Below are 26,217 nucleotides of genomic sequence, written 5' to 3' on the forward strand. Positions count from 1 at the left end.
CGCTTTCGAAGTATTTCAACCAATATGATATGGCTATGAAAATGGGAGACTGCACTGGAACTGCTAGGCCGGTAGTTGTTCGGGAGGAGGATTACATTTGCATCGAGCCGTCAAGTGTTCTTCGAAGCATATGGGTTTCCGATTTTTTAGCGACAACAACTTCACAAGATCTAATTGATCATTTTCAGAGTAAGAGAAATGGCGGCGATGAAATCGAAAGTATCATTGTTAGTACGCAAGGAGACGCAGTAATAACATTCAGAAGCCCCGAAGGTAAGATGTTTATGGACCCTTTTAATATAAGCAACTGCTTTGACAGATATAAAGGCCATGTACACAATGCATATTATTGCGTCGTCGCAGACAAGCAAACAAACAAATGGTACACATGTACCCTCGTTACTTTCGGATTAAGCAGATTTGTCCAATCGTTACTTTTGTATGATTGCTTCAGTTGAAGGATCCGGTTTACTTCCAAGCAAACAATTTGTTTATACAAACATTTTGGTAATTTGGTGGCCAAAGAAATAACATCAGAACTTCGGTTTGCTTCTAGTAGTCAGCTAAATTGTCGCTGACACTAAAAAACCCTGATACAGGGTCCCCCGGGGGTGTGTGTGTGGGGGGGGGACACAAAAAAGTTTTGTAGGCCCCGCCCCGGGCTCTTACCCCTTACCCTTTTATATACAAGGACTCAGCGTATCACAGGGAGCCCAGGCTGACGCTTTGACAACTCGGTCAAAATGGCGGCGTCGAAATTATAACATTAGGATTTGTATGAAACTTTATAGCAAAAATTCATATCGAAAGAAAATATAATAAACAGCTAGGTAAGTTTACATTTTATATCGTAGGTTATCTATACAATTAGGGCGGTAGGTAATTTTGATATTAGAACACAAAGTGCCTAACATTATTTACAATAATAATACTGAAAAGTTGGATACCTTTGAAAGCCTTGTTTTAATATGAAAGGATGCGATAGACGTGTCTTGGCTTTAATACCAAACACGGGGAAATAAATGAAACATCTTGTCGTGTGGGTGTCTCCCAATGTCCAATTTTCACGTAGTAGCTGTATTATTAGATCTCTTGTAAATCCTACGTTATCAGCGTCATCGTTTGCGGTCCCCTGCTGTCTTGAAATGTATATTTTGTCATTGAAGATGTGAATATTGTTCATCGTGGTGTAAGATAAGTAATGAACGTTTATTCGTTTGTCTCACGATAGAATCGCTTTGAGATGTTGATCGCGACGTTTCGACTGCAATACTGCTAGTCTTCATCAGGCGATGAGGTCGATTGTTTACGCGTCGCTATTTATGCACGTTGGTTCGCTGTGATTGGTGCATTTCTTCCCTTGTAAAAGGGACTCAAACGGCCTTCTTACTACCAGTGTATATAGAAAGCCCACAATGCTAATACAAGTGTGATTACAAGTAATAATTTAGGCCAAGTAAAAAAAAAATGTTTCTCGTCCGTCATCGTCCATCTTTTGGTATATTTTATTTTTTTATTATTTTGTTGCATTCCATACCTGTGTTGTTCGAATATCGATGTTTTTTCCTCCATCGTCAAATTCTCCAGGCCAAAAGCGAACTTCCAAAATAAATCCTGCAAGGTATTTGACCTATCCGGTACGGACCAGCGTAACAAGTATTTAAAGTTTTGGTCTTAATTTGTATTTAAACGCAGACAAAAGCCATATCTTACTCCGTACAAAGTGAAAGTTTTTGATCGTTCTACCATTTCCAAAAACAAATAATAACAAAAGAGAAGCGGCCCCAAAAAAATGAAGCGGGAGGGGACGAGAAACATTTGTTTTGTAATTTTACTTGGCCTTATTGGCCTTACTACACGTTGTCACCCCGTCAGGTGCTGCGGAGGTAAGTTTTCAATCTGTGCAACGCACTGAATGATCGTTCTGCAGAACATGATGTACGTAGCAGGTATCACTACATGGATATGAACCACGTAAGGAAACTCTGAAAACTTATCAAATAGATCATTCTCTTGCATTGCCTCCAGCATTTCTGAAACAGTCATGTAGTCTAATCCGCGCACACGACGAAAACTCGCGCGCATTTTCTGCTCGGCTTCCAGAATCTCGCCGTCGATTTTGTAAAATTTGGCAACGCGGAGAAGCTTTCTTTATCATGTGTTTAACTATGACAGATATTTGCAGTACAGTGCCCAACAGTAAAAAAATTACAAATAATATTATGTATATCAACACATGACCCTTAAGAAACCACTGTGCTAAGAAACCACTGCCTTATGTGAATTTAACTGCTTTAACTCGCTGACTTCAGGTTAAAATAGAAAATATCTATCTCTTCGAAGAAAAAACTTCTTTTAAAACGGGCTTTGCCCAAATTTCTCTTGCTGCCCAAAAAATCTGAGTTGCCCAAAATTTGGGGGGGCTGCAGCCCCCCCTGCCCCCCCAGCCCGTACGCCTATGTAATTATTGCCAGCCATGCAGTAAAGAAAAAATCCGCTGCAATCGTTTGTTGCTGTTTTTATATAAATACAGTTCTCTTCTTTCCTGTTTTTTTTTATTAGTTGCAGAATCGATCCTGCAGTGTGAACAGGTGCTAGATTCGGGGGTGTTTTTAAGAGTGGGTCCATGTAATCAGGTAAGTTTACCTAATCGACGCGCCTTACCGTGCATGGCCACCCAACAAACTTTTTTACAAGTGTCAAATTGTAATATTTAACGTTTTCACCGCGTTTTGTTGATAAATACGACGTAACAAACATCTATTTGATCGTATTTATCTTTTCAAGTAGCCGTGTTCGTCAAACAAATAATAATATTACGAGGGCACACTTGTAAAAAAGTTTGTTGGGTGGCCACGGTCAGCATCGCGCTGTAATTAGTAGACTGTTCACAGTCCCCTATTCTTCCGCAAAAACCCCGCACCCGCATCCCTACCCACGGGCTTTTTGCACTTTCCAGGTTTTCGATCGCGTTCATGAACCAAGATTGCTGCCTGTCGGACTCAATGATCGATCTCTACGACTTCACGGAAAAATAGGGGACTGTGGACAGTCTAGTTAATTAGGGAATTTCCTTATTATTCTTTCTATTGGTGCATGGTGGTCAGAGACAAAGGTTAGGGTGGGAGGCGCGGTGGCCTTAAGGTTAGTGCGTTGCAAGGGCTCAATCAATTCGGGAGGTACAGGTTTTTCGGTTATGCTCCTGGTGTATTGGACTTTATAACAATAGCAATCTGTCCACCCAGAGCTTAATTTGTGACAGGCGACCTTTTCGGCCAACTGTGCAGGAATGAAATGGACACAGATCTTGTTGAATAAAAAATAGTTTTAAAGTGGAGTCCGGCTCAAAAAATGCAATATTAGCCGTTTGTGGAAAGCAGCAAAGTGTGTAGTTTGAGCAGGGAAACAATTGATAGCTCCGACCCGCAGAGGGAAATTTCGATCGCCACGTTTTCATTACCATTTCCGTCGTGGTCTAATTTTACAACAAACAACACATGTTGACAACAAGAACCTTTCCGGAGACATTTTCCCCGCTTTAAAGTCACAAGTGATAAATAAAAAAGAAACCGAACTCTCCCACTGGCCGCCATGTTGTTGTTGTTGTTGTTGAAATTGTTTTGGCAAGTTCAGAATTAGAGGATCTGCTCATGCACCTTAGAGGTATCCGCTGTATACCGCCCCAATGATTTCTTTGCAAGTTGTGAGAACACCGTTCAGATTTAAAAAAAATGTATGGAAAGTTGCTTCTTCACCCTCCTCCTGATTGTGGGCCCAAGAGAGGCCCGCAACCCAAATCTTGACAGTGACCAGCGGATTGCGTATGACGCGTGCGCGCTTGTTTATAACACCAACTTCTTCTTCCACCTAGAACGAATGACAGAATGCGAAAAATGTGTCAAACTCAACAGTTTGTCACATAAGACCACATAAGATTATGGAAGATTGCAAATATTACGTTTGCAGACGTTCATGGACGTTGCTCAGGCGTTGCTTTTCAGAAAAAAAAAAAAAAAAAAAAAAAAAAACACGACAAAACGAATGTTTCCAACAACGGTTCATCTCGGAAAATTCCTTGCAACACTGACAACATAGCGAGTTCACCGACCGAGGAAAATCACATCTCAATAGGTTAGTTTCGAATTACGCTCCACTGATCACAAACAAAGGAATTAAGTCGAGATTCAGGGGAATACAGGGTAATTTGAATTTCCTTTTGAATTATTCCCCTCAACCTCGACTTCAATTCACTCCTTTGTTTAGGATCAGTAGAGCGTTATTCGAAACTAGCCTTTTCAAACCTCGTGCTCGATTTTACTTCGACGGAAAACTGTCAATCACAAAAAAAAAAAAAACAACTCTGATTAGATCGCGGCAATAGGAAACGATACAAACGTTCGCTTCTTGCGTGACGCGTTACTCGGAATAATTGTCTCTTGTCCAGTGTGATTTCATTCTCGTTCCCAGAGCCCGCGTCCCCCTGGACCAGCGGTCGGGAAACCGCTGGTCCAGGGGGACGCGAGGTCTGGGAACGAGAATGGTGTGATTTATCAACAGTCTCATGAAAATGAGGTGACTTTAGTTTTTTCGGTTCTTCCACCATAAACTATCGCGTCATATTAATGAATACTTTCACGTGTATGCATGTATCTCATCATGCAACTACCACAGTTACGACAACTTATAGCAAACTTCCCAAACGTCGGCATGAATGACATGAATGTATTTTCACAGGCAGACAAGTCTCTGTGTTTGAGGCCGCGTGACGTAAGCGTCGCGGTATGCGCTATTTGATCCCATACATTCACTGTAATTTGTAACGTTTGACCTCCGCTTGAGTCAACTGATCGTGAGAAATGCTCCATAAAATACTGAATTTCGCATCTTTTCATCCCAAACTTTGCTCTACTGAAAGCCAGATAAATAAAATTCACTTACCTTTCATCTTTTGTGTGATCTTTTGTGTTTTATGGGGTTTTGAGGCCGTTAATTCCTCGATAGTCGTCACCGCCCCAGCTAACTTTAGCTAGGGGCTGTGACGACTATCGAAGAAATTAACGGCCTCAAAACCCCATAAAACACATAGATCAAAGTTTGGGACTAGTATTAAGCCTTATGACAGGAACTTTTTGCTACGACTTTCCCCCACTGGACTTAAGTGTGTGTTAATTGTGTCAAACAGTTTTAATTTTTTTCGTATATAAGTTTCTTCTGGATAATGGAGTAGCCATGTGCTTGTACCAAAGAGATATAACTGACGAGGGGGTGGATGCCATTGTCATTGCGACCAACCCATGGCTTCAACACGATCAGGATGATGATGTGGCGGCTTCGATAGTGCGCAAAGGAGGTCGTCAAATTACATTTGAGTGTTGTCATTTTATGCAGTCACGGCAAAATGTCCAGCTATCAGAAAGTACAGCTGTTTACACGCGAAGTGGGAATCTGGCTTGTAAATATATAATACACACGGTTATACCAGCATGGACCATGCATGAGGAAGAAAGGAGTATTGCACTTCTTAGGAAGGCATGCGTGGAAAGCCTTCGTCATGCAGTGCGTATGGGACTTCGTCATATAGCTTTTTCAGCGATCAACAGTTTTGGCATTCCAAATGACATCTGTTCCGAAGCAATTTTCGATGCAGTGGAGGAATATAGCTCAAGTGTTGATGCTGAATGCAGCAACCTCTGGGACGTACGTATTGTCATTAATGATGAACCAACCATCAGCGTCTTCCGTGAGAAGTTTGTTGAACGTTACTTGACACACCGGGACCCTCCACCCGAAGAGAGGATAGAAGGCAAGTGTTATCAGATAAGATGATCAATATAAAATGTAATCTAACAGACGCAAAACACATCACTTTTTCCACACCACACAACACCACACCACACCACAAAGCGCCATGTAGTATTTAGGTTAATCAATACCACCACGACAGTGGTAAAAATGAAAAACTCGAAATATGCAAAACTTGAAGTTTTACGATCCAGATTTCATACAAAAAAGCTAATACCAATTTCTTTAACTATGGTGTATTCCCAGTAAAATATATAATTACTCGCCCTTTTAAAGTGGACTTCAAATCTTCCTGATTTTGAAGTTCACTTGAAGTACACTTTGGTTCTAGTGTGAACCGGCATATCATCGCATCACGAAAGAATGTGGTACACATTCATTTAAATATTCTAGCAATAATTTGTAAGCCGAGAAGCGTGAGCAAATAACTGGGAGGACTGCTAAAAAGCTGGCTAAAATATTAGGTATGGTTCAGAAAAAAGTTGTAAGACACCTCAAAGCCATGTTTGTTGTTGAAACCGCCACAAATTGGCATCGCATAGGTGACAGCAGGTATAGTTGACTTAAAAAAATTAGGTTAAATTTATGTGACTGCGTTTATATGGGGCTGATGAAGCTTTCTCTATATGCAATATCATTTCCTGGCACAACTCAAGAAAATAAATTTCTTGCTTTTCAACACATTGTTTATTGTCGTCGACATTTTCACAATGCAATCTGCATTTGTCAACTAATTTGCTAAAACGTTTCTTACCTTTTTTGTTATAACGCCTGGTTTTAAGCGCGAACGGTATCGTTTCACAAGTTTAGCTATTCGGCTTTCAATGTTCCAAGTCCTATTCCGCTAAAAAAATGTGGTTCTTGTTTTCCTGTGTTGGCCGCCATCTTACATACGTTGCATAGGTAAGTTGGTATGGTAAATTATGTTCTTAATGGTTTTAATCAAAACGTAATAAATTAAAGGAAAACTTGAATCAATCGTACATAAAATTAATATCGTCGAGCGCTAAGCGTTTGAATGCGTGTATCATCTCAAACCCGAAAGTAATAGTAGCATTTCTATATATTTTTACGAGTGTTTCCGTGTAATAAACCCCTAATCGGAGAGATTTAATATCTATCGTTCCTATTTTTCAAAATCCAGACATTTAATCGCTTCTGCATTTCGGGCATATACAGCTATTTCAATTAACGTTGTCGGGTCAAAGCTTAAAGACAAGTCTGAAAGGCAGTATGGGTAGAAGAAGAGGGCAACTGCACGTGCTGAATACTAAATTATATAATGACATGACAAAAGCGAATTTGCACGTTTTCTATTTCTTCAGACATGTGAATCAAGGTGGTTTAAGTCACACTGAATTTTAGAAGAGTTTTTTCAAAGTCAGAGCTAAGCGATAGTGAAAGTAAAGCTACAGAAAGGCCTCCTGATAAGAAAAACAAACTCTTGAATTCTCCACGTGCGAAATACAAATTTGTGCATTTAATGAAACTTATATGCAAATTTGTAGTGAATACCCAGAACACCATACGGTATTGCCTTTTAGCTTTAAGCTTTGACCCGACAACGTTTATTGAAATAGCTGTATACGCATTTTAATGTTAAACTTTGGTCTCCTGGAATAACCAATTTTTAACATCAATCTGGAATTTAACTTAAAAATCATGTCCGCTTTGCACTTTAAGACTTTGAGGAACTCAGGTTTGGATCTTAGCCGGGGATCTTAGTAAATTACTTCAAAAAGTGCAGCAGCAAATAATTAGGTGTATTAAATTAACACGGACCATTCTCATTACAAATGTAGCAACTTAGTCAACTTACTGCGCAGGCGAAGCTAAGATATGGGTGACAAGATTTTGCAACCAACCACTCTATACAATACCGAAAGCAAACGCGCAGTTGACAAGGATAACGATGTTATTACTTATAATGTTTATGAAAAATCCTAAACCTAAACCTCCTACAAGAATTATGGATTAGTTCTTCACGTGGCAATGCAAGCGCAAGTACTCAGATCTATAATCTTGATGACTTTATAAGGAAGGGGGGATACGGGAAGGGGAGGGGCATAAACCATCAGTAGAGCCGGACCAGGAACCCGTTCAAGAAAAGGCTGTAGGGGTTTTTAGACAAACCTTCCATTCACGGCAGAATACACGACCAAACTCTTTCTGAGGTCAAACATACGACCACATTTGGCCCAACCAGCTAGTATAAGCAACAATAAAATAGAAATCACCCCTACCACAGACGATAATTGCAGAACGAAGATACCAAGATGCTAAAATTAGGGCAATGCTATTTATATCTGGTAGGCTGTTAGTTTTCGACCTTTATCGTTTTGATACACTTCGAAACTTATTGGTGTTTGTCTATTTTAGCCCCAACAGAGTCCATCATACGTGCCATGCCTGCGGACGTAAGTATTGAGACTGGATTCCAATGTTATATCATTGCCTGTGATTTGGCACTGACTATATGACGCTTTCTTTCTTTCTTTCTTTCTTTCTTTCTTTCTTTCTTTCTTTCTTTCTTTCTTTGTAGGAGGGCAAGACAGAATTATCTGCAACTAGCAGTACTAACTGGCGTCAATCTCATAGTGATGTGGCCCAGATGCGTCAAGCCCTCGACGAAGAAAAAGTTGCTCGCAATATAAGAAAACAGGAATTAAAGCAAAAGGAAACAGCTCTGATTAATTCATTACAAAGTACTTTGTGCGAAGAGCAACAACGGAGAACAAATGTTGAGGAGGAATTAAGCCAGGCGAGGATTGCTTGTAACGAACTGGAAGGAAGATTGCGAAAAGAGCTTGCGCAGATTCGTCAAACGCTCGATAGCGAAATAGATTTGCGCAACACGAGAGAGCAGGAACTAAGAGAAAAAGAAACGGTTGTAGACCAACTACAGAAAACGTTAAGGGAAGAGCAACAGGCGAGAACTAGACTGACAGAACGGTTAAGGCAAGCGAGGAGTGTCTGTAATGATCTGCAAGGAAGATTTCAAAATGAAAAGCAGTCAAGGCAGGCTCTTCAACAAGAGCTTCAAACGAAAGAGAACGCCGTTGGAGAACAACGGCGTCTTTTGCAAGAAGAACGTCAGCAGAAGGTGACTTTGGAAGAAAGGCTAATGAGCTTGGATCTTCAGATGCAAGAGGAAAGAAACAGGCACTTGTCCACCGAAAGACAATTACAATCAGCTGTGTCTGCGGCCCAAGATGAACTGACTAAATACCAGCGTCGTCAAACACGTGACTGGATCATCCAACGCGAGGAAGTTCTTTTGAGTGACACTGTCTTGGGCAGAGGAGGCTGGGGCATTGTGCGCGAGGGCACGTTTCGCAGTTGCCAAGTTGCTGTTAAAGAAATTCACGAGCTCATTATTTCACCTCATTTTCGTAGACTGTTTGAACGAGAAATGGGTATCGCATCCTGCTGTCGCCATCCAAATCTTTTACAGTTTATTGGCGCTACAAACGACGATGGCAGTCCTTTTTTTGTCACTGAGTTACTCGATACTAGCCTACGGCACCTGTTATCCCAGCGAGCGTTAAATCAAGAGGAGATTGTCAGCCTTGCCTTGGACGTCGCTAAAGGATTAAATTACCTTCACCTTAACAAGCCGCTTCCCATCATACATCGGGACATCAGCAGCGCCAACGTGTTGCTATGGAGACGAGATGAGCGCTGGAGAGCAAAGCTGTCTGACTATGGATCTGCGAATTTCCTGCGTCAAGTCATGACAGTGAATGCAGGGGCTGTTATCTATTCCGCACCTGAGGCCTTCACGCCTATACAGTCACCGAAGGTAAAAGCAACTGTTTCCTAATTGCAATAAGTGAGACAGAAAGCAAATAACTTAATAAGGCAATATAAAAACACGTCTATGGAAACTGCAAGAAAATTAGAAGCAAGGTTTTCAAAACTGTTTATTAATGAATGTTAATAATATATTGATACTCAAGGCCAATTCCAGTCAAGATGGAATATTATCGAGATACATCTAAAAAACGTTACGGAAGATTTTCTAGAACTCACTAAAACATAGAAATAAACACTTGTTAAGAATCACAACTACTAAATTGATTTAAACACTGGAAGGATGAAGGAGTTGAATAGGAGACCTTCAGATTTCTAGTCTAGCACCGAAATGGTCAATGAAACAATCGACGCAAAGAGGCACTGAAGCATTTTATGCACTGAACACAATTTGGAAATTTATGGGCTTGACTTCAACTAGATTTTTTCTTTTTAATTAGTTTCCCTTTTTATATAACATGTGCCATTTTTGCTGACTAACGTCTTTACCCTAGGTGGAATTACACGATGGTGCACCTTATTGCAAAAAACCCAAATAGGAATTAATTGGCTCAATCATCATACCTGGCGGCATTTACAGGAACTTTACGAATTTATATCTGTCCACATATTAAACATGTTTGAAAATAATTTAATTTACGTATATTTTGAGGCCGTTTCTTCGGGGGAAAATTTTCAAACATATTTCTGTAATGCCTAAATAATTCCTATCTGTCTTTATTTTTTCATTGCTTTTTTCTATGACAACGTTACTGCAATATATTTCTCATTTTTACGAAATTGGGATATGGCTTTATATTTTTCACAGTTAAACGGTAACGGCTGCATTTTTTCTGCTGTTGCTGACAACGATTGTGAACTGTTTAAATCCCGGCTAAGGGCGGCAAACGATATGAATCAATCAATCAGTCAATCACTCAATCAATCAATCAATCAATCAATCAATCAATCAATCAATCAATCAATCAAACTTTATTTATCGAGGGTTACACGTGATAGTTTTACAACTAATAAATTTGTGGCCGTCTCTAATGTACTAAAAATTAAGAATCTACTACAAGCAATGGAACTAACGATTACGTTTTTTTTCCAAACAGGTAGACGTGTACAGTTTTGGTGTACTTTTGTGTGAAATGTGCATCAGAGAGCTTCCTTATCCTCAAGAGATCCATAATCAGATAGGCCGGGTAACTGATGGTGCGTTGCGAGGGCTCATTCAGCGGTGTGTTCAAAGGGACCCTGAGACACGCCCTGCCATGAGTGAGGTCATATGCGAACTGGAAGAGCTGGCAAAATGAAAGCGAATGTGAGCTTTTGGAAGAACTAAACGCACGAGTGACGACTGAAATGAGCGATTCAAGGTAAATTTCCTGTCGTAAGGGTAGTTAGTAGGAACTTCGTAGGACTTCAGTAGTAACACTGTAGAAACCATGCCAGAATCGTGAGAGAACCCAGGACGGGCTCTGTGGGAACTTTGTAAGCTTCTTTTTAGGAACAATGTAGAAATCACAAAGGATGAAGTATGAACCTTTTAGGAACTCTGTAGGAATTTTTGTAGGAACAATGTACTAGCTACGTAGGAATCACGAAGAAAACAAGTGTGAACCCTGTAGAGACTAGGTATGATTCCTGCAGGGACCGTGTAGAAATCGCGAAAAAAAAAAGAATGAGCAATGTGAGGGATAACAAACTCTGTAGAATTCCTGCAAGAACCATGTAGAAGTCGAAAAAAACTAGTATGAGCACTGTGGGTTAAATTTTGGGTTAACTATGTGGGTGGACTCCTGTGGGATCTCCGAAGGTAAAATAAAGGAATCTGTAGGCATTGGATCGAATCCTGTAGGCATAGGCGTACGGGCACCTTCGGACCAGCTAGGGGGGGCGGATACCTAATTGCCCGAAAACAAAAATGACAGGCATTGAAAGCCGAATAAAAAAGCACTTAAAATGGACAACGAAACGTGCATTGAAATAGTTGTGTACAAACTTTATCTTGCCTGCTTGCTCTAAGGAAACGATAGGTTTGTTTTTATTAATCTCGATTGTTGCCCGAAGATGTCAATGCACTGTATCTTTTTTCTTCGGAAATATACATTACGGGCTCCTGACGTTATTTATCCACTCCTGCGTTCAGCAAAAATTAACGTATTTTCGGGCAGCCAATTTACATTCCCTCACTTGAAAGATATGTAAAAGCGAGTCAGGTAAATGGGTTAAAACATGTCATTGAAAATTTTAAGCTAGCCCTTACGACGTAACATTTGAGTCAAAGCACTAGCTTCATCACATCTGTAACAGCTTTGTTTCAAGGTCTTAGGCTGGATTCACCGCGCGCAAACGGTCAAGTCATGGAGAATCCCAACTCCTGGTCACCCTCGCCAATTTCCTTCTTACTTCAAAATGATTGTTACTGAATCAAACTGTGTAGTAACACAAAATTTGCAAGAAAAATCGAACGGGATTATAGCAATTTGTGAGAGGAAACGAAAACATACATGAGAAATCAGTTAGACTTTTGAACCACAAAGTTCTCATTCTTCTGTTGATGTAATTCGTTTTGAACGTCATGTTGAGATTTGTCGGCTTATTTTTATTTTTTTCTCTAGGCTTGTTGCCCGAATTCCAAGCATTTTGCCCGAACAATTTCGGCGCTGGGGGGGCTGCAGCCCCCCTCGCCCCCCCGCCTCGTACGCCTATGCCTGTAGGAACTTTTAAAGATATTCCTGTAGAAACAATCTAGGAAACGCGAAGAAACCAGATACAAATCAGATTCCGTAGGGCTCCAGTTGGAACAGTGTAGGAATTATGTAGTAAACGAGAAGGAATCAAATACAAATCCCCTAGAAACTAGGTAGGATTCCTGTATGATTCCAGAAGAAACAATGTAGAAATCATGAAGGAAACAAGAAGGAGTGAAATACGAACTTGCAGAACCATGCAGGAACTAAATACAGTCAATCTCGTTTATACGAACACCGGCGAGCCACATAATTCGATTATGACTACCCGTTGACTTCCATTTGCTCACTACACAGCAAATGCAACTGACGCATTTTATTTAGCTGAACGCGATTTCTATTTGCTTTGGTGACCTATCTTACCAGGCAAAAAGTGGTCTTGGGTCGCATTTACGAGGTTGTCGGTCAAAAGAAGTTTAAAATTAGAAATTTACTGAGCTTTAGGCCAAAACAAATGACCGTAGTAGCGGGATGGTCGTTTGGTGGGGTTCCATTTTTAAGAATCGCAGAGGAACCCAGTAGGAAACTGGAAGGGGCCCAGAGGAAATTTTGTATATTACAAAACCGTTTTGGGAACTGCTGATATAGTCTTGTTGGCAGTCACTAGGGGGGAGTTGATGATCGGGACGTCAGTGCATTGTAACCTTGGAACTGCTGCCCGCCTTTGCTGGCAGGCAGAGCCGGTGACTGAAGGTGACATGATGTTGTCGTAAGATTCTTATCACGCCGTCTTTTCATTTTTTTTTTCTTTTTACCCAAACGAGTATCTGCCATTTTTACGAACTTTCCCCACTAAGAAATTTCTAACTGTATTTAAAGCTAAAAATTTCATTAACTACCCAGCTGACCCAACAAAAGACTTGGAATGTTCAGATCGTCTTAGTGTAAGAAATTTTAATAAATACATTCAGAACTACAGTTTTTTATTTTATAGGCAGCCGTGCGTTGTACATGAAACATTTCTTATTAGAAGTTTTTGTTTTGCTAAACTATGGCCCGCCCACACTGACCCGGGTGAATTTGAAAACGCATCTTTTTTTCTCCGGTTAGGCCAACCGTCCACACTGAACCGGCGTTTTCGGTCACCGAAAACGGAGCTTTTCAAAAACGTTCACCAAAGAAGCGTATCGTTTTCAAATTTACCCGGGTTAATGAGGACGGAAAACATTTTACGCGGCGTTTTTCAATTTCTCCGTTTTAAAATTTACACGGGTCAGTGTGGACGGGGCCTATAGCAAATCATTTAAAGACGGTCCCCCGGGAAGCCAGTAAATTCTGCCTCGTGGTAAAGTTAATCGTTAGTGCGGTAGACAATGTAACTGCAGTATTAATTATTACAAGGTGGTTGTAAAAGTTAAAGAGTTCAAAATATTATTTTATTTAGGATAATTGCATCACTCGGCACAGCTTTTATTCGCGAGAAAAAGTAGATTATATTGTAAAGCTATATTTAACAAGAATACAATGTTAGAATCCACCAAAGAATTGTTCAAGTGGTATTACTGTACTTCACAATTATTACAAGCTTATCTCCCCGCCGGTTAAAAGTGGTAATGTCCTAGTAGAAAAAAGGGTTCACAGCATTTCCTGTTCCCGCCCTCAGAGGTAATGAAAATCAACAACCACTTTTTACCCAGTCGGGTGATTAGTGCCGTTTTCGGCACTGAATCTTCGTTAAACACTTAAAGGATTTCGAATTTTAAATGTCCAGTTAAAATCTAGTTTTAAAACGCCCACCAGCAAGCGGCGCAGCTGCGAGTGGCTTGGGTAGGAGGAGCTCCTCCTCCCCAAGCCACTCGCGGCTGCGCCGCTCGTTGTCGCGGCTTCGCCGCTTGCTGGTGGGCGCTTTAAAACCCAGCAATACCGCCAGCTACGCAGGCTACGTGCATGCCACCATGACGTGATTAATATTCCTTAGCAACGTTGGGGACGACAGGACAATTAAAACCTAGTTTGTGAACGGGAATACCTTGTTGGGCGATGACAACAGAAAAAGAAAGCAGTCTTGGATGATTTTAACTTGTACTATAATAATAATGCTGCTATATATATAATGCTACTGGATCACTGCTTTATTGAGAAATATAACATATTGAAAAATATCCTTCGGCAGCTCCTTATAGTTACGGTGACATAATAGCTACAACCGTAATTAACAACCCAAGTTAAGAGTAAGTGTTTGTAAAAACGCGCAGATATCTGTTCAGTGCAACTCGGGTATCGAGGAACAAACCATCAATTCTAAAAACAATAACTGAACTCAGATTTCAAGTCTATAACAAATTTTAGCAATTCTTTGGTACTGATCACAAGCTTCAGTGCGATATAACGGACACTGAACTTGGGGTATACGCATACGGCGAACATAATTATTTCATGCGAAAGTGACTCGAGTTTTAAGCAAAGTCTGCATAGAACTATGTTAGATCCTAGTTATGTTGATAACCAGCATGGAAAAGAAAAAAAAAACAAACTTTTTGGGGGAGACACCAGGGTTGCATTGTACAAGTATCCGCTGTAAAAAGATGTAAACCAAAACCGAATCACAGCACAGCTATGTAAAAGTCACATATAAAAGTTACATATATAGGTCACATATACATTTTCTATATTTATAACGATTTGTGATACTTCTATCGCTTTGATTTACTTCAACTTGATAACTGATTAAAAGATCGAGTATTTTGTTTACAATCGATTGTTGTCATTATTGATTAGAATCGGACTTGTGTAGTGAAATGTGTAACTGCCCTCTAATCAAGTTCTCAAAGTCGTATACAATTGGTATAAAAGTGCAAACCAACTTGCAAGCAACGAATGTACAGTAGGTTCATACGTTGTAACCCCTTAACGAGATCCATGTGAAATATTGCATAGTCCCTATAATCTTGACATAATCTTTAAACAATCACTGCTACTTAGCCAAGAGTTTCTTTTTATATTTTACAGAATGCAATCACAGGCAGACCACCCTATGTGTTCGTGGTTAATAATTGTTGACATAAGGTTATGTTGAAATCAATGGCGCATATAGAAGATATATGGACTGAAACATTACGTCTACTTCGATTTACTACAAAATATAAATTGGACTCTAAATGATTCAATAAAAGTTAAGATGAAGTGTTGAATGAGTCTTGTGTCCTGTTTTTTTTTTGCCGCCCCAAGCCCTTTAAGGCGTTATTTTGTGAGATCATTAAGCGACCGGTAGACGGTCGCTAAATTATCTCGCAAAATAACGCGATAAAGGGCTCGGGCGGCAAAAAACAGGACACAATACTCAATCAACATTTCATCTTAACGTTTGGTGGAAAGAATTTTTCTGGTATGGAAATCTTAACCAGGGGCGGATCCAGGGGGGGTGGATTGGGTGGCTAGCCACCCCCCTTGATCCACCAAAAAAATTAAAATAAACATTAAAATAAAGAATAAGGACAATGGTCTTCCAAAATAGGAGATTTTCGACAGCCTGTTTTACGAACTTCTGGCTTAATGTAACAAAACATGTGTGTATAATTAAAAAAAAAAAATAGATTTCTTTTAGCTTTCAAGAGCTGTTTTAGCCTTGCTGGTCAGGAATGATTTTCTTCTCCATTTACTCCTTTTTGAGTTTTCTTACTTTGCCAAGGGCTAAAAATTTCCACGCACGTCAAACGCATATCTGTTCTTTCCTGTAAGTTCGTGGCCTGTCAACTTTAAATTTCAATCACTGTTCATTTCATAAGAACAAGACTTTTTCTCCGGAATATAACTCAAGGTATATAAGTTGAGGAAAGAATATTTTGCCAAATTATCAAGGAAAAACAGTGGTTTAATAACTTAATTGACAGCTGTATAACGCTGCTCAGAATTGCTGAAATCACGTCTAAGAGGCTTCAACTTTTCAAACTTTTCTGAGGGGGCATGCCCCCAGACCCCCCTAGGGAGATGGAGCCTATGGTTATGAAATATGGGCCTGAGACCTAAAATAATTTGCACTCCCACTTTCAAAAAACTGCCTAAAAGCCTAATCCCCCCCCCCCAATAAAAAACCGGGGCTTAAACAATATAGTAAACAAGAATATTGGAAAACAGCCACCCCCCTTTGAAAAATCCTGGATCCGCCCCCGTTAACTCTACAATGTGTTGCCAAAATTGTGTAACCCCCCCCCCCCCCCGTCCTTCCAGGATACGGAGACAGATGTGTAAAAATATCGATGCCAATTTGTTGAACATACGAAATCAGTTAAAATCAGTTAAACACGGGCAACACATACTTGGCTGAATCTCCACTTGAACTCGTTCAGTTCGATCCGGCCGTTCGATACAATGGCATTCTCTTCTCCAATTGTAAATATCTGCCGTTTATCAAGAGCCTTTTTCAGCAAGTTGCACATTTCCTTTCCTTCCGGGTTTGTTAGGGAGGTAGGCAGTGCAGAAAAGGCACCAGTATGTACCCTGCATTGGGATGCTTTGGACCTACGATAAAGGTATATTATAGGTAAAACATTTGATTAAGAGAGTGAGTGTTTCTCATAAATGTCTGTTGACGCTCTGCCGATATTTTGCCTCTTGAAATGAAATTCAAAACTTTCAAAAATATTAAACGATTATATACTGAAATAAAGAAAGTAAAAAACAAAATTTAAAGTTGGGAACTAACGTGTTCGACAGTTGTCCACTGATCACAGCTTGATCAGTGTACTAATCATTCGTGGTTCGTTTTTTTTAACTATTCCTTTGTATTAAAAAGAAAAAAAAAGCATCCCTTTCCCTTATAAGCGCCCTGGGACGCTAAATCGAATGATTACGGGCTTGTTAATTAAGAGCTGGCTTTGCTCGTTCGTTGTTTTTTTTGGTCTACATTAAATTAAATTAAATTTGGGGTGCATAGAACAGAAACCATTCAACGAACGAGTATGTCATGGTATGTGGTTATTTGTGGCAAAATAATCCACAAAGCATCGAAAACAACAGACACTAGTCCAGTTCACCATTTCCACATCTCCCATAATACACTTTGATTGCATTGTTTTTAAATTGAAAGCAATGTTTATGCAAAATTCTAGGCGGCAAACGAAGTGTATTATGGGAAATGTGAAAGTGGAGAATCCAGGCAATCCAGTCACGCTACGTTGAGATCAAGATAGCGTGACACAGACTTCCGCCTTTCGCTTTTGCAAACTAATTCAATTCATTACGAATATCAGCAACATGGCGGAGGAATGCACAAGCACATATTCTGCTGGTCCGGGAGACAAAATATATGTCGACTTTACAAGTGCTTTTCGTAGTATATATGTTACTGGTTTTCGAGCGACAACGAAATCAGAAGATCTCATTGCTCATTTTCAGGAAAAGAAAAATGGCGGCAGTGATATCGAGAGTATCATTATTAGTAAGGGAGGAATTGCAGTAGTAACATTCGACAGCTCCGACGGTAAGATGTTTAACTCAACTGAGTTTGTAGATATAAAGACGAAATCCACCTAAATATTTGGTAATTCATGTAGCCCACGTTCAGTTCTACAGAAGAAACAGGAGTTTGGTGAGCAAGGACTGATTTTAACGGTTAAAAGCGTACTCAGTGGTTGTACCAATAAATGTGAGGTAAAAAACACTTAATCGCTACCACAGGCAGACAATCCTCTGCGTTTGAGGCCTTTTGTTAGGGGCAGTGACCGCTAGCGAGGAATTAACGGCCTCAAAACCATAAAATCACAAAGATCACATAAACGATAAAAGGTAAGTGAACTTTATTTATCTGGCTTACAGTTGATCACAATTTGGGATCAATATATGCAAAATTCAACATTAAATAGAGCATTTCTTACGATCAGTTGACTCAAGTTGAGGTTAATCGTTACAAATATACAGCAAGCGTATGAGATCAAATAGCGCGTGCCGTGACACTTACGTTACGCGGCCTCATACACAGAGGATTGTCTGACTGTGTCGCTACTGATCAAAATTTCGAATGAGGATTACCAGTACTATTGTCAGTAGAATGTACGTACCAGTGAGCTAGGAAATAAGCCTACGTATTTAAGGGTCCGTCTCAGCCCGGAATGTGCACTAAGGTTGTAAATAGCTTTGGCGGTCATTTCTGTTTACCGTATTTATCGATTAAGCCTGGTTTTCATTAGCGACGCAAGCACAAACGCAAGCACAAGTGCAATCACGCAAAAAGGACAAATGTCGCCCCTTGTGCTTGTGCTTGCCGCAAGCATAAGCACAAGCATCAAAATGCAATGCGCTTGTGCTGTTGTTTGAGTCGAAGCCGTTTAATTTCACGGTGAAATAAGAACTGTTGTCCTTGCGCTTGTGCTTTCGCCTGTGCTTGCGTCGCTAGTGAAAACCAGGCTTTAAGCGCCCAACCTCGAATTAGCGGCCACCTCGAATAAGCGCCCACCTGTAGGTAGAAAAAGTTAATAAGCGCCCAACCTCGAATTAGCGGCCACCTCGAATAAGCGCCCACCCTGTAGGTAGAAAAAGTTAATAAGCGCCCAACCTCGAATTAGCGGCCACATCGAATAAGCGCCCACCAGAGGAGTACTTTGATTTTTATCCCTATTTCATTTAAAAAATAAAGCATTCAAGAGAAGTTGAAGTCATTAGTAGGCCATCCCAATAAAATGTACCGTTTTCCATCACCCTCTGTCTTATGAAATTGGGTCGGTTGGTTAGGCAAAAAGAACAATAATAAGGGCCTGTTTACATGGAGTGTGGGTGCCCCGGCCAACCGAGTTACCCGGCTAGAAGGGATGAAACATAGCACGCCTTTACATGCCGAATTTACAACCCTTCTACCCGAGTTGAGACAGCGTCATTAAAGCGTGTAACAGCGTAGGAAAACCATGTAGCTCCAAATGATTAGAGAAAAATATGACTTTTTACTGAATAATCAAGGCTAGCCGTATTCAAACCTTTTTTACTTTGATGTGCAAGCTCTAAGAAATTTACTGCGTCCATTTTTGGGGGAAATCAATCGAAATTCAACAGTCTTTGGCCGCCAAATTGAATTGTTGCTCAAAGAAATATTTTCCAGCCTACAGATAAAACTAATTTGATCTAATTTCGGTCCAGTTTGGTCCAGAATTTATACATTTTATGCCATTAACTTCCACTTTAATTTAAAACACGCGCGAAGACTTATCCAGTCAAGCCGGGACAGCCCGGGCATAACCGTTTATATGGCAAAAAGCTATCCCGCCTAGAAGGGTGCCCCGGGCAAATAGACCGAGTGCCCCGGCTAGGCGGGTTTCCCGTCTGGCATGTAAACACTTCAATGCGTTTTCTAAAGAAACGTTATGAAAAGTTGGCTCGCCCAGGGTAGCTCGGTTAGCCGGGGCACCCGCCTTTCATGTAAACAGGCCCTAAAAAAATAAATAAACAGTGGAGGAGTGAACATAAAGGCGTCATTTTGTTCTAACTGCTAAGAATAACAAGAGAAGAACTTCGATGAGAATAGCTAAGTCCAGTTATCGGAGTGTTGCTGTTTACCATCTTCGTAAGCTTTCTTCAGTAAATGTCCATAAGTTGTGGGTACATGTCCCTTAGGACTTCTGGTTGTGTGATTTTTCTCCACTGGATTCACATCGCAACTGGTGTATTTTAATGTGTTGTTTTTTTTTTCTTTGTTCTAGCGAGTTCTAAATAATAAAGTGAATATATCTCTGAGCAAGAGCGATATAACTGACGAGAAAGTGGACGCCATTGTCAATGCAGCCAACGATGGTCTTCAACACGGTGGTGGTGTGGCGGCTGCGATAGTGCGAAAAGGAGGTCGTCAGATTAAAGAAGAGTCCAGACGAATAATGTCAGATCGAAAGTGGCGTCCGCTTAATGTAGGCGACGCAGTGTATACCAGGGGTGGCCATCTTCCTTGTCAATTTGTAATTCACACAGTTGGTCCGAGGTGGAATGCCCATGAGAGAAGCAGGTGCATTTCACTTCTGAACCGAGCATGCATAGAAAGTCTCCGTCTTGCAGCGAAGTTGGAGCTTTCTTCCATTGCCCTTCCAGCGATTAGCTCTGGTATTGTCGGAATGCCCGGAATGCCTAAAAACATTTGCGCTCAAGTAATGTTCGATGCAGTGGAGGAGTTAAGTTCAAGCACTGACGCCGAATCCAGCACTCTCCGTGACGTGCGTATCGTCATCGGTGACGAAAAAACAATCGGTGTCTTCCGTGAAGAATTCGTCAGACGCTGTCTTTTTCCAAATCTTTTACCAGCAACAAACGTAACACACCAGGGTCTTCCACAAGAAGAAAACATAGAAAATTGCCAGAGCGGTAATTTGGGTAATGGTACTGGTAAGAAGAGAATAATTATTTATGACGGTAGTTTAGATGCTAAATTGTAGATGACATAGAGAATATATATATGTAAACTGCAGATAAATGATGAAATGAATGATATGATCGGCTTCGTAGTGTGTAAGCAATTTAAGCAATTGCACATTTAGCCTGAAAAAGGAAATAACGGGATTGGAACCCACTAGCCTGCGAGCAGGCTCCCGATCTGTGCACGAGATTCTAGTGCAACCTCTGATTGGTCAAATCACTGATTGTTGACAGATCTCAATTTTGCCGACACCATAATAATGAGCCTCTCTATGGGTATTTCCGAAGAAATCGAAGACGCGAAGATCACCGCGGAAAAAACGAAGATCTCAAGATTGAAGCGAAGATCTAAAATTGACCAAAATTCACGTGATCAAATTGAACACTCCGATATAAAATTGTCAAAATTCCTAAACACTACAGAAAATATCTGTAATTTTTAAATGTTGGCATTTGACAACATTCCACGGAAAAACCGAACAAAGATAAAACGAAGATCTGTTTAAAGAAAACGAAGATTTGCAAAAAGTTGCGAAGAAAACGAAGACCGTGGGTACCCATAGAGAGGCTCAATAATGCTTGAGACGCGATGCGATAAATTTGCTTTTCGAAGTAGAAAGGGTAAGTTACGGTCACTAGCTGATAAAAAATATGTGTTTGGAATTCTTCCCACTGGATTTGGAAAGAATTTAACGTAACGCAACGAGCAGAGGAGGAATAAAAACCTAAACATCGAGCTGAAGACAATGCGCTCGATCAAAATGTAATGCAAAAAGCATAACCTTTAAGCCTGGTTTCCACATAATCGCAGACGATCGCAAAACCGCAAAAATTTACTGAACCGTGTGATCGCAACGATCGCGGAACGAGATGTTTCCATTTGAACGCAAAAGACCGCAGACGATCGCAGAATTTTTAAATGGTGTTGAATGATGGGATCGATTATCAATATTATGGGATAAGTTTCGATCGCAATGGGAATGTCTCTCTGAAACCAATTTTCCGCTTTTTAAAGTAAACGGGAACAGTCTCTGGCGAAGCCGGACCAAGATAAATTCGTGATCAAACAAATTACATCTTGTAACAGAGGCATCAATAAAATGCAAGTAGTCAACATTTTCACGGAACATTGTTCAGATCATTTCCTTTTAGGGATGAGCAAAACGTATGGCAGAGTACAGAGTCAGAAGTGTCAACTGAACAAACAGGAAACCACGCAGTGCAGACCAGTGACCTCTAAACACGTCCTTGCCCACAATCGTACGGCTCTATTCAGTAAATAATGCCTCCAAATAAAACAGTGCCCTTCAGAAAGAAGTGTGAAGCAAATAAGGTCAATAGGCCGAATAAACCATTCTACAGTTGTCTTCTTAGTGACCTGGCCTTTGAATGGAAGTGGAGCTGGAGGCCCGAGGGGGGGGGGGGGGGAACTCGCATATGAAAGTGACGGGGATGCTCGTCGTCTCGCTTAGGGGTGTAAATTTTGGATTATTGGTCTCGCTTTGGGTGTCCCAGGCAAAACGCCAATATTTTTAGCCATAATGGTCTCGTTTAGGGTTACACACGAAGAAATATAAATTTTATTCTTAGTTTTTTGGTATCTTTTAGGGGTCAAGAAAAACTTGAGCTACACCCAGATTGGTCTCTTTTAGGGGTTCTTTTCAAAATTTCCGATGAGCATCCCCGTCCGTTTCATGTAGGAGTCCCCCCCCGGGGGCTGGAGGTGACCTTGTTTTGATACCGGACCTCACTGCTTTTGTTGTGTAAATCTTTCTGTTCTGATGCTTACTAGTTTGCCATTGCATGATAAAGCAGAGAGGCTTGTAGCATTACAAGGTCACCTACAGCCTCAATACCATTCAAAGACCAGGTTACTTGGCAGGAAACTGTAAAATGGACTATTTAACATGGAAAGGCAAAGATACAAATGTCACGAACTTAGGAGTCGTTATTCGTGACCGACTCATCACTACGAGTATGACGTCACATGGCAGCGCGCGAGCGACTCCCTCGGTTTGGTCAGATGAGCGGGATTAATCGTCAGTACGCCACAACAGAGGTCCAGAAAGGCTTAACTTTAGTGCTTATATCGCTATCGTTCGCTAATTCCTTCCTAGTGGTTACGGTTTGATGTCTTAACTGTCTGTGTGTATGATCTGTTTCTGTTTTTTTGCGCTTGTTATCCTGTAAATTGGTTATCTTTTTAACTCTTGAACGGGACAGAAGGCGGGACCGCCATTTTGCTTTCGCGTCAAGCAAAGTCCATCAAATACATCCACCTTTTCACCCAAACATTTTTTCTCAAATTTAATCTCCGTGTCGTTCTGTGTTTGCTTGAGTTAACCAAACTTCATATCTTTCCGTCTGAGTGCAAAGGTATTAATTTTATCCAGAATATGTCAACAACTCCATATCTTTTTATTCGCATTCATTGGCTTATTATAATGTACTTTTGTTTGTATCTGTGCAGTTCTGTTATATTTTGTGGCTTTTATTGCCGTCTTGACTCTTAAATTTCATTGATTGCATACCTCCTGAAAAACAAATGAAAAAGAAAAGCTTACAACACAAGGTATTTCGAGTCGGACACCAATCCAAGTGCTAACCCCGCCCGCCAAGCCTTAACTTGGCCAGCTTGAATTGAGCGAGCGCTTTCATTGTGGTTTGAGCGAGAAAAAAAACGTGTTGTGCGAAATAGACATGAGTTCAAATTCGCTGCCGCAACAGTTTACACCTTCCAATGTAACAGTGTTGCAATTGAAGACAAGTAGTAAAAAAAAAAATACCGATTTAAAAAGACTAGAGTAAAGTTATTCCGTGTTGTGTTTCTTTAATAAGTAATGAAAGTGCAGGCTCCATCCACCCTGGCTGAAGTTAAGCTCTGTCGGGCGGGGTTAATACTTGGATGGGTGTCCAACTGGAAATTACCCGTGCAGCGCCTTTTCCCTCTTGATTGCTTCGATTTTCACCTTTAAGGGGATAGCAGGGGAAAGATATGAAGATCAAAAAATGCTGAAAGTCTGATACTTCACGTACAGTAAGAACCGTATATCCTGTGCCAAACCTCCTATTTCTGTTACAATAAAAATTAAATTCGCTGTGCAGTGACTCTCGAAAGCTCGACCTGTTTACAGATTTCGTCGATCATTCTACCCTTTGCGAAGGTGTTTCAGTTGTTTTAAACAAATGAATAAAACGTCTGATCTACCAAAAAATACCAGAAGAGTGACGGTTATGGCAAGCCGACTGTAGCAATATTCAATATTTTTATAATTATTCAATTTAATATTTATATTTATGTAATATTTTTATATTCATTCAATTTAATATTTATATTTATTTAATATTTTTATATTCATTCAATTCAGTATTTATGTTAATGTAACATTTTTTATGTTTATTCAATTCAATTCCCGTATATGTATGTAAACACTTTTTAATCATTTAATTTAATCTGTCTATATTCATTTAATCTGTTTCATATTCATTTAATTTAATCTGTCTATATTCATTCAATCCCTCATTTTTATATTTAATCTCGGGGACTGGGGCACACTATGACGACTCTATGACATCAGGAGTAAGGACTGGGACCAAGAACGTTTTCACTCGTGCTTGCTCGGCTTGCTCGTCCGCCATTGCTGACATTGCGGTATATATACGAAACAGGTACTAATATCTGGCTCTCAAAGGCGATGAATGATAAAATATCTGAGGCGGCAGGTCTGCTAAGGCGAGCGTCGGATATGTTGCTAACGCTGGATTCGGAAAATTCTAATTCAAACTCCCGCTCTGCATCAGCGGATTCCGCATCAGCACCAGCAGGTCCATCAGTTTCAACACAATCACAAGGTCCACCGCTCCACAGCGTTGCGGAAAGCGTGAACAGAGCGAGAAACATGATGGAACGGAGTCGTGAAGGCGGAGCTTTCCGGAGACTTGGGATGAACGAAAGACTGCGATCTGCTTCCCCGATTCCCCGAGGACAAAAAAGTAAACAGAAACGGACTAAAAGTGTCAAAGAAAAACCATTCGAATTTGCCCTTCTTGGCTGCAAGGACAATGATGCAGAGGACGACTTTAATCAATTTTTGAAGAAAGACATGATTGTCGAAAGGGGCATAGTGACACTTGGTGAACAAGATAGCGAAGACAACATTAGAGAAAAGATTGCTACATCGCTTAAAGAAAAGTACAGTATTATTGGACCGAATGACTTCGAATTCGTAAAAGTCACTCAAACGAAAATCAGTGTGCTCCATTTGAGCAAAGGGACGGAGTACAGCTACGATTTAGTGAAGAAAATGGTGGGGCAAGGTCTTTTGTACATAAGAATGAAAATGGGATTTGAATTTGTGCTTAATGAGCATACCTCAGATTCCGACCCTGAGCCTCTGCAAAAGGAACTGGTTCAGTCTAAAACCTCTGGCATCGTACCTGGCACCGCTGACAACTTAGATGGCACCCCTGGCATCTCTGTCCTCGTGGACATCTCTGGCTCCACTGAAGGCGCCTCTGGTATCATCCCTGACACTTCTGACAACTTGGACGGAACTCCTGGAATCTCTGGCGTTTTGGACACCTCTGGCATCATCCCCATTCCAGGCACCTCTGGTATCGTCCCCATTCCAGGCACATCTGGTATCGTCCCCATTCCAGGCACCTCTGGTATCATCCCTGGCACTTCTGACAACTTGGGCGGCACTACTGTGATCTCTGGTACCTCTGGCATCTCTAGCACCCCTGTACAGCATGGGAAAGAGCCAGAATTGGAAAGTGCACGTGTCTTCTTTTGCCAGGTTGTAAATGAGTTCCCATCAAACATCACAGAACCAACAGAGATGCTTAGATATCTGCAGAAGAAAATTGTCACTGGGCGACCATTAGATGTAACTGAGTCTTCCGAAATCCTTGAAGGAGAGACCAATTACATAACTGTAGACAGACAGAACATTCTCAAAACAACATTTGAGGAACTGAAGCATGTAACTGATCCAAGGGTCACCTTTGAAGTTCAGTTTTATGGCGAGCAAGCTGTTGACACTGATGGACCTCGCAAGGAGTGGATTAGACTATGCAATCGGAATATCAAGGACACTTACTTTGATAATGGCCTTAAAGAGCACCTTTCAGAAGATTATTATTATGTTGGTCAAATGGTTGGTATTGCTCTACTTCAAAATGGACAATTACCTGTCTACATACCCGAAGAAATACTGCAGGCGATTTTTATCGATAAAGATCAGGAATTGTCACCTTGTGTCAAAGAGCTCAAACGTGGTATGGACACTTTAGGAATTCCTATGTTTGGAAGAGTTTACCCCATGCTGCTATATCTTCTGAGGCCATGTAGCATTGTTAGTTTAACTGTTCGAAAGCTTTTATTCTTGTTGGAGGCAGACTTCTCAGAAGAAGGATGCAACTTGCGTGTTTATGAAAAAGCTATTTATGCCAAATTTGTGAAGTATGTGAGAGATGTGTCAAGTGGCCGTAGAGTTGTTACCCTTGAAAACATCCTTGAATTTGTCACTGGAGCAAG

The 26,217-nt window shown here is 40.6% G+C and overlaps 2 protein-coding genes and 1 long non-coding RNA gene across 3 annotated transcripts in view; all 3 read left to right on the forward strand.

Moving 5' to 3' along the window:
* The first annotated feature begins 29 nt into the window (after positions 1 to 29).
* Positions 30 to 11,206, forward strand: LOC144648086 (uncharacterized). Its single transcript, XM_078507720.1, has 6 exons — positions 30 to 273; positions 2,563 to 2,636; positions 5,206 to 5,803; positions 8,182 to 8,219; positions 8,345 to 9,604; positions 10,713 to 11,206. Exons 1-6 carry the CDS (start codon positions 30 to 32, stop codon positions 10,911 to 10,913), a joined length of 2,415 nt encoding a protein of 804 aa, XP_078363846.1. The 3' UTR covers positions 10,914 to 11,206.
* Positions 11,207 to 12,749: 1,543 nt separating this feature from the next.
* Positions 12,750 to 26,217, forward strand: part of LOC144649122 (uncharacterized) — a 111,941-nt gene continuing 98,473 nt past the window's right edge. Inside the window, exons 1-2 of the long non-coding RNA XR_013569841.1 lie at positions 12,750 to 13,621; positions 14,290 to 14,917. This is a non-coding gene — a long non-coding RNA (uncharacterized LOC144649122). The remainder of the gene's footprint in view (positions 13,622 to 14,289; positions 14,918 to 26,217) is intronic.
* The window catches only part of LOC144649065 (uncharacterized), an 83,067-nt gene continuing 76,871 nt past the window's right edge, over positions 20,022 to 26,217 (forward strand). The window contains exon 1 of the mRNA XM_078508535.1: positions 20,022 to 20,648. Coding sequence (XP_078364661.1) covers positions 20,150 to 20,648 — 499 coding nt within the window. The 5' untranslated portion in view covers positions 20,022 to 20,149. The remainder of the gene's footprint in view (positions 20,649 to 26,217) is intronic.

This window comes from Oculina patagonica, chromosome 4 (assembly GCF_052425735.1).
Source record: "Oculina patagonica isolate OP01 chromosome 4, crgOcupat, whole genome shotgun sequence".
Classification (NCBI taxonomy): Eukaryota; Metazoa; Cnidaria; class Anthozoa; order Scleractinia; family Oculinidae; genus Oculina; species Oculina patagonica.

Bases quoted from the DNA above. Each gene is read 5' to 3' on its own strand.
- LOC144648086 (XM_078507720.1), top strand. From the start codon at position 30: ATGGCTATGAAAATGGGAGACTGCACTGGAACTGCTAGGCCGGTAGTT. The intron at 2,637-5,205 runs GTAAGTTTACCT...TTCGTATATAAG, and splicing joins GAGTGGGTCCATGTAATCAG to TTTCTTCTGGATAATGGAGT. The intron at 8,220-8,344 runs GTAAGTATTGAG...CTTTCTTTGTAG, and splicing joins TACGTGCCATGCCTGCGGAC to GAGGGCAAGACAGAATTATC.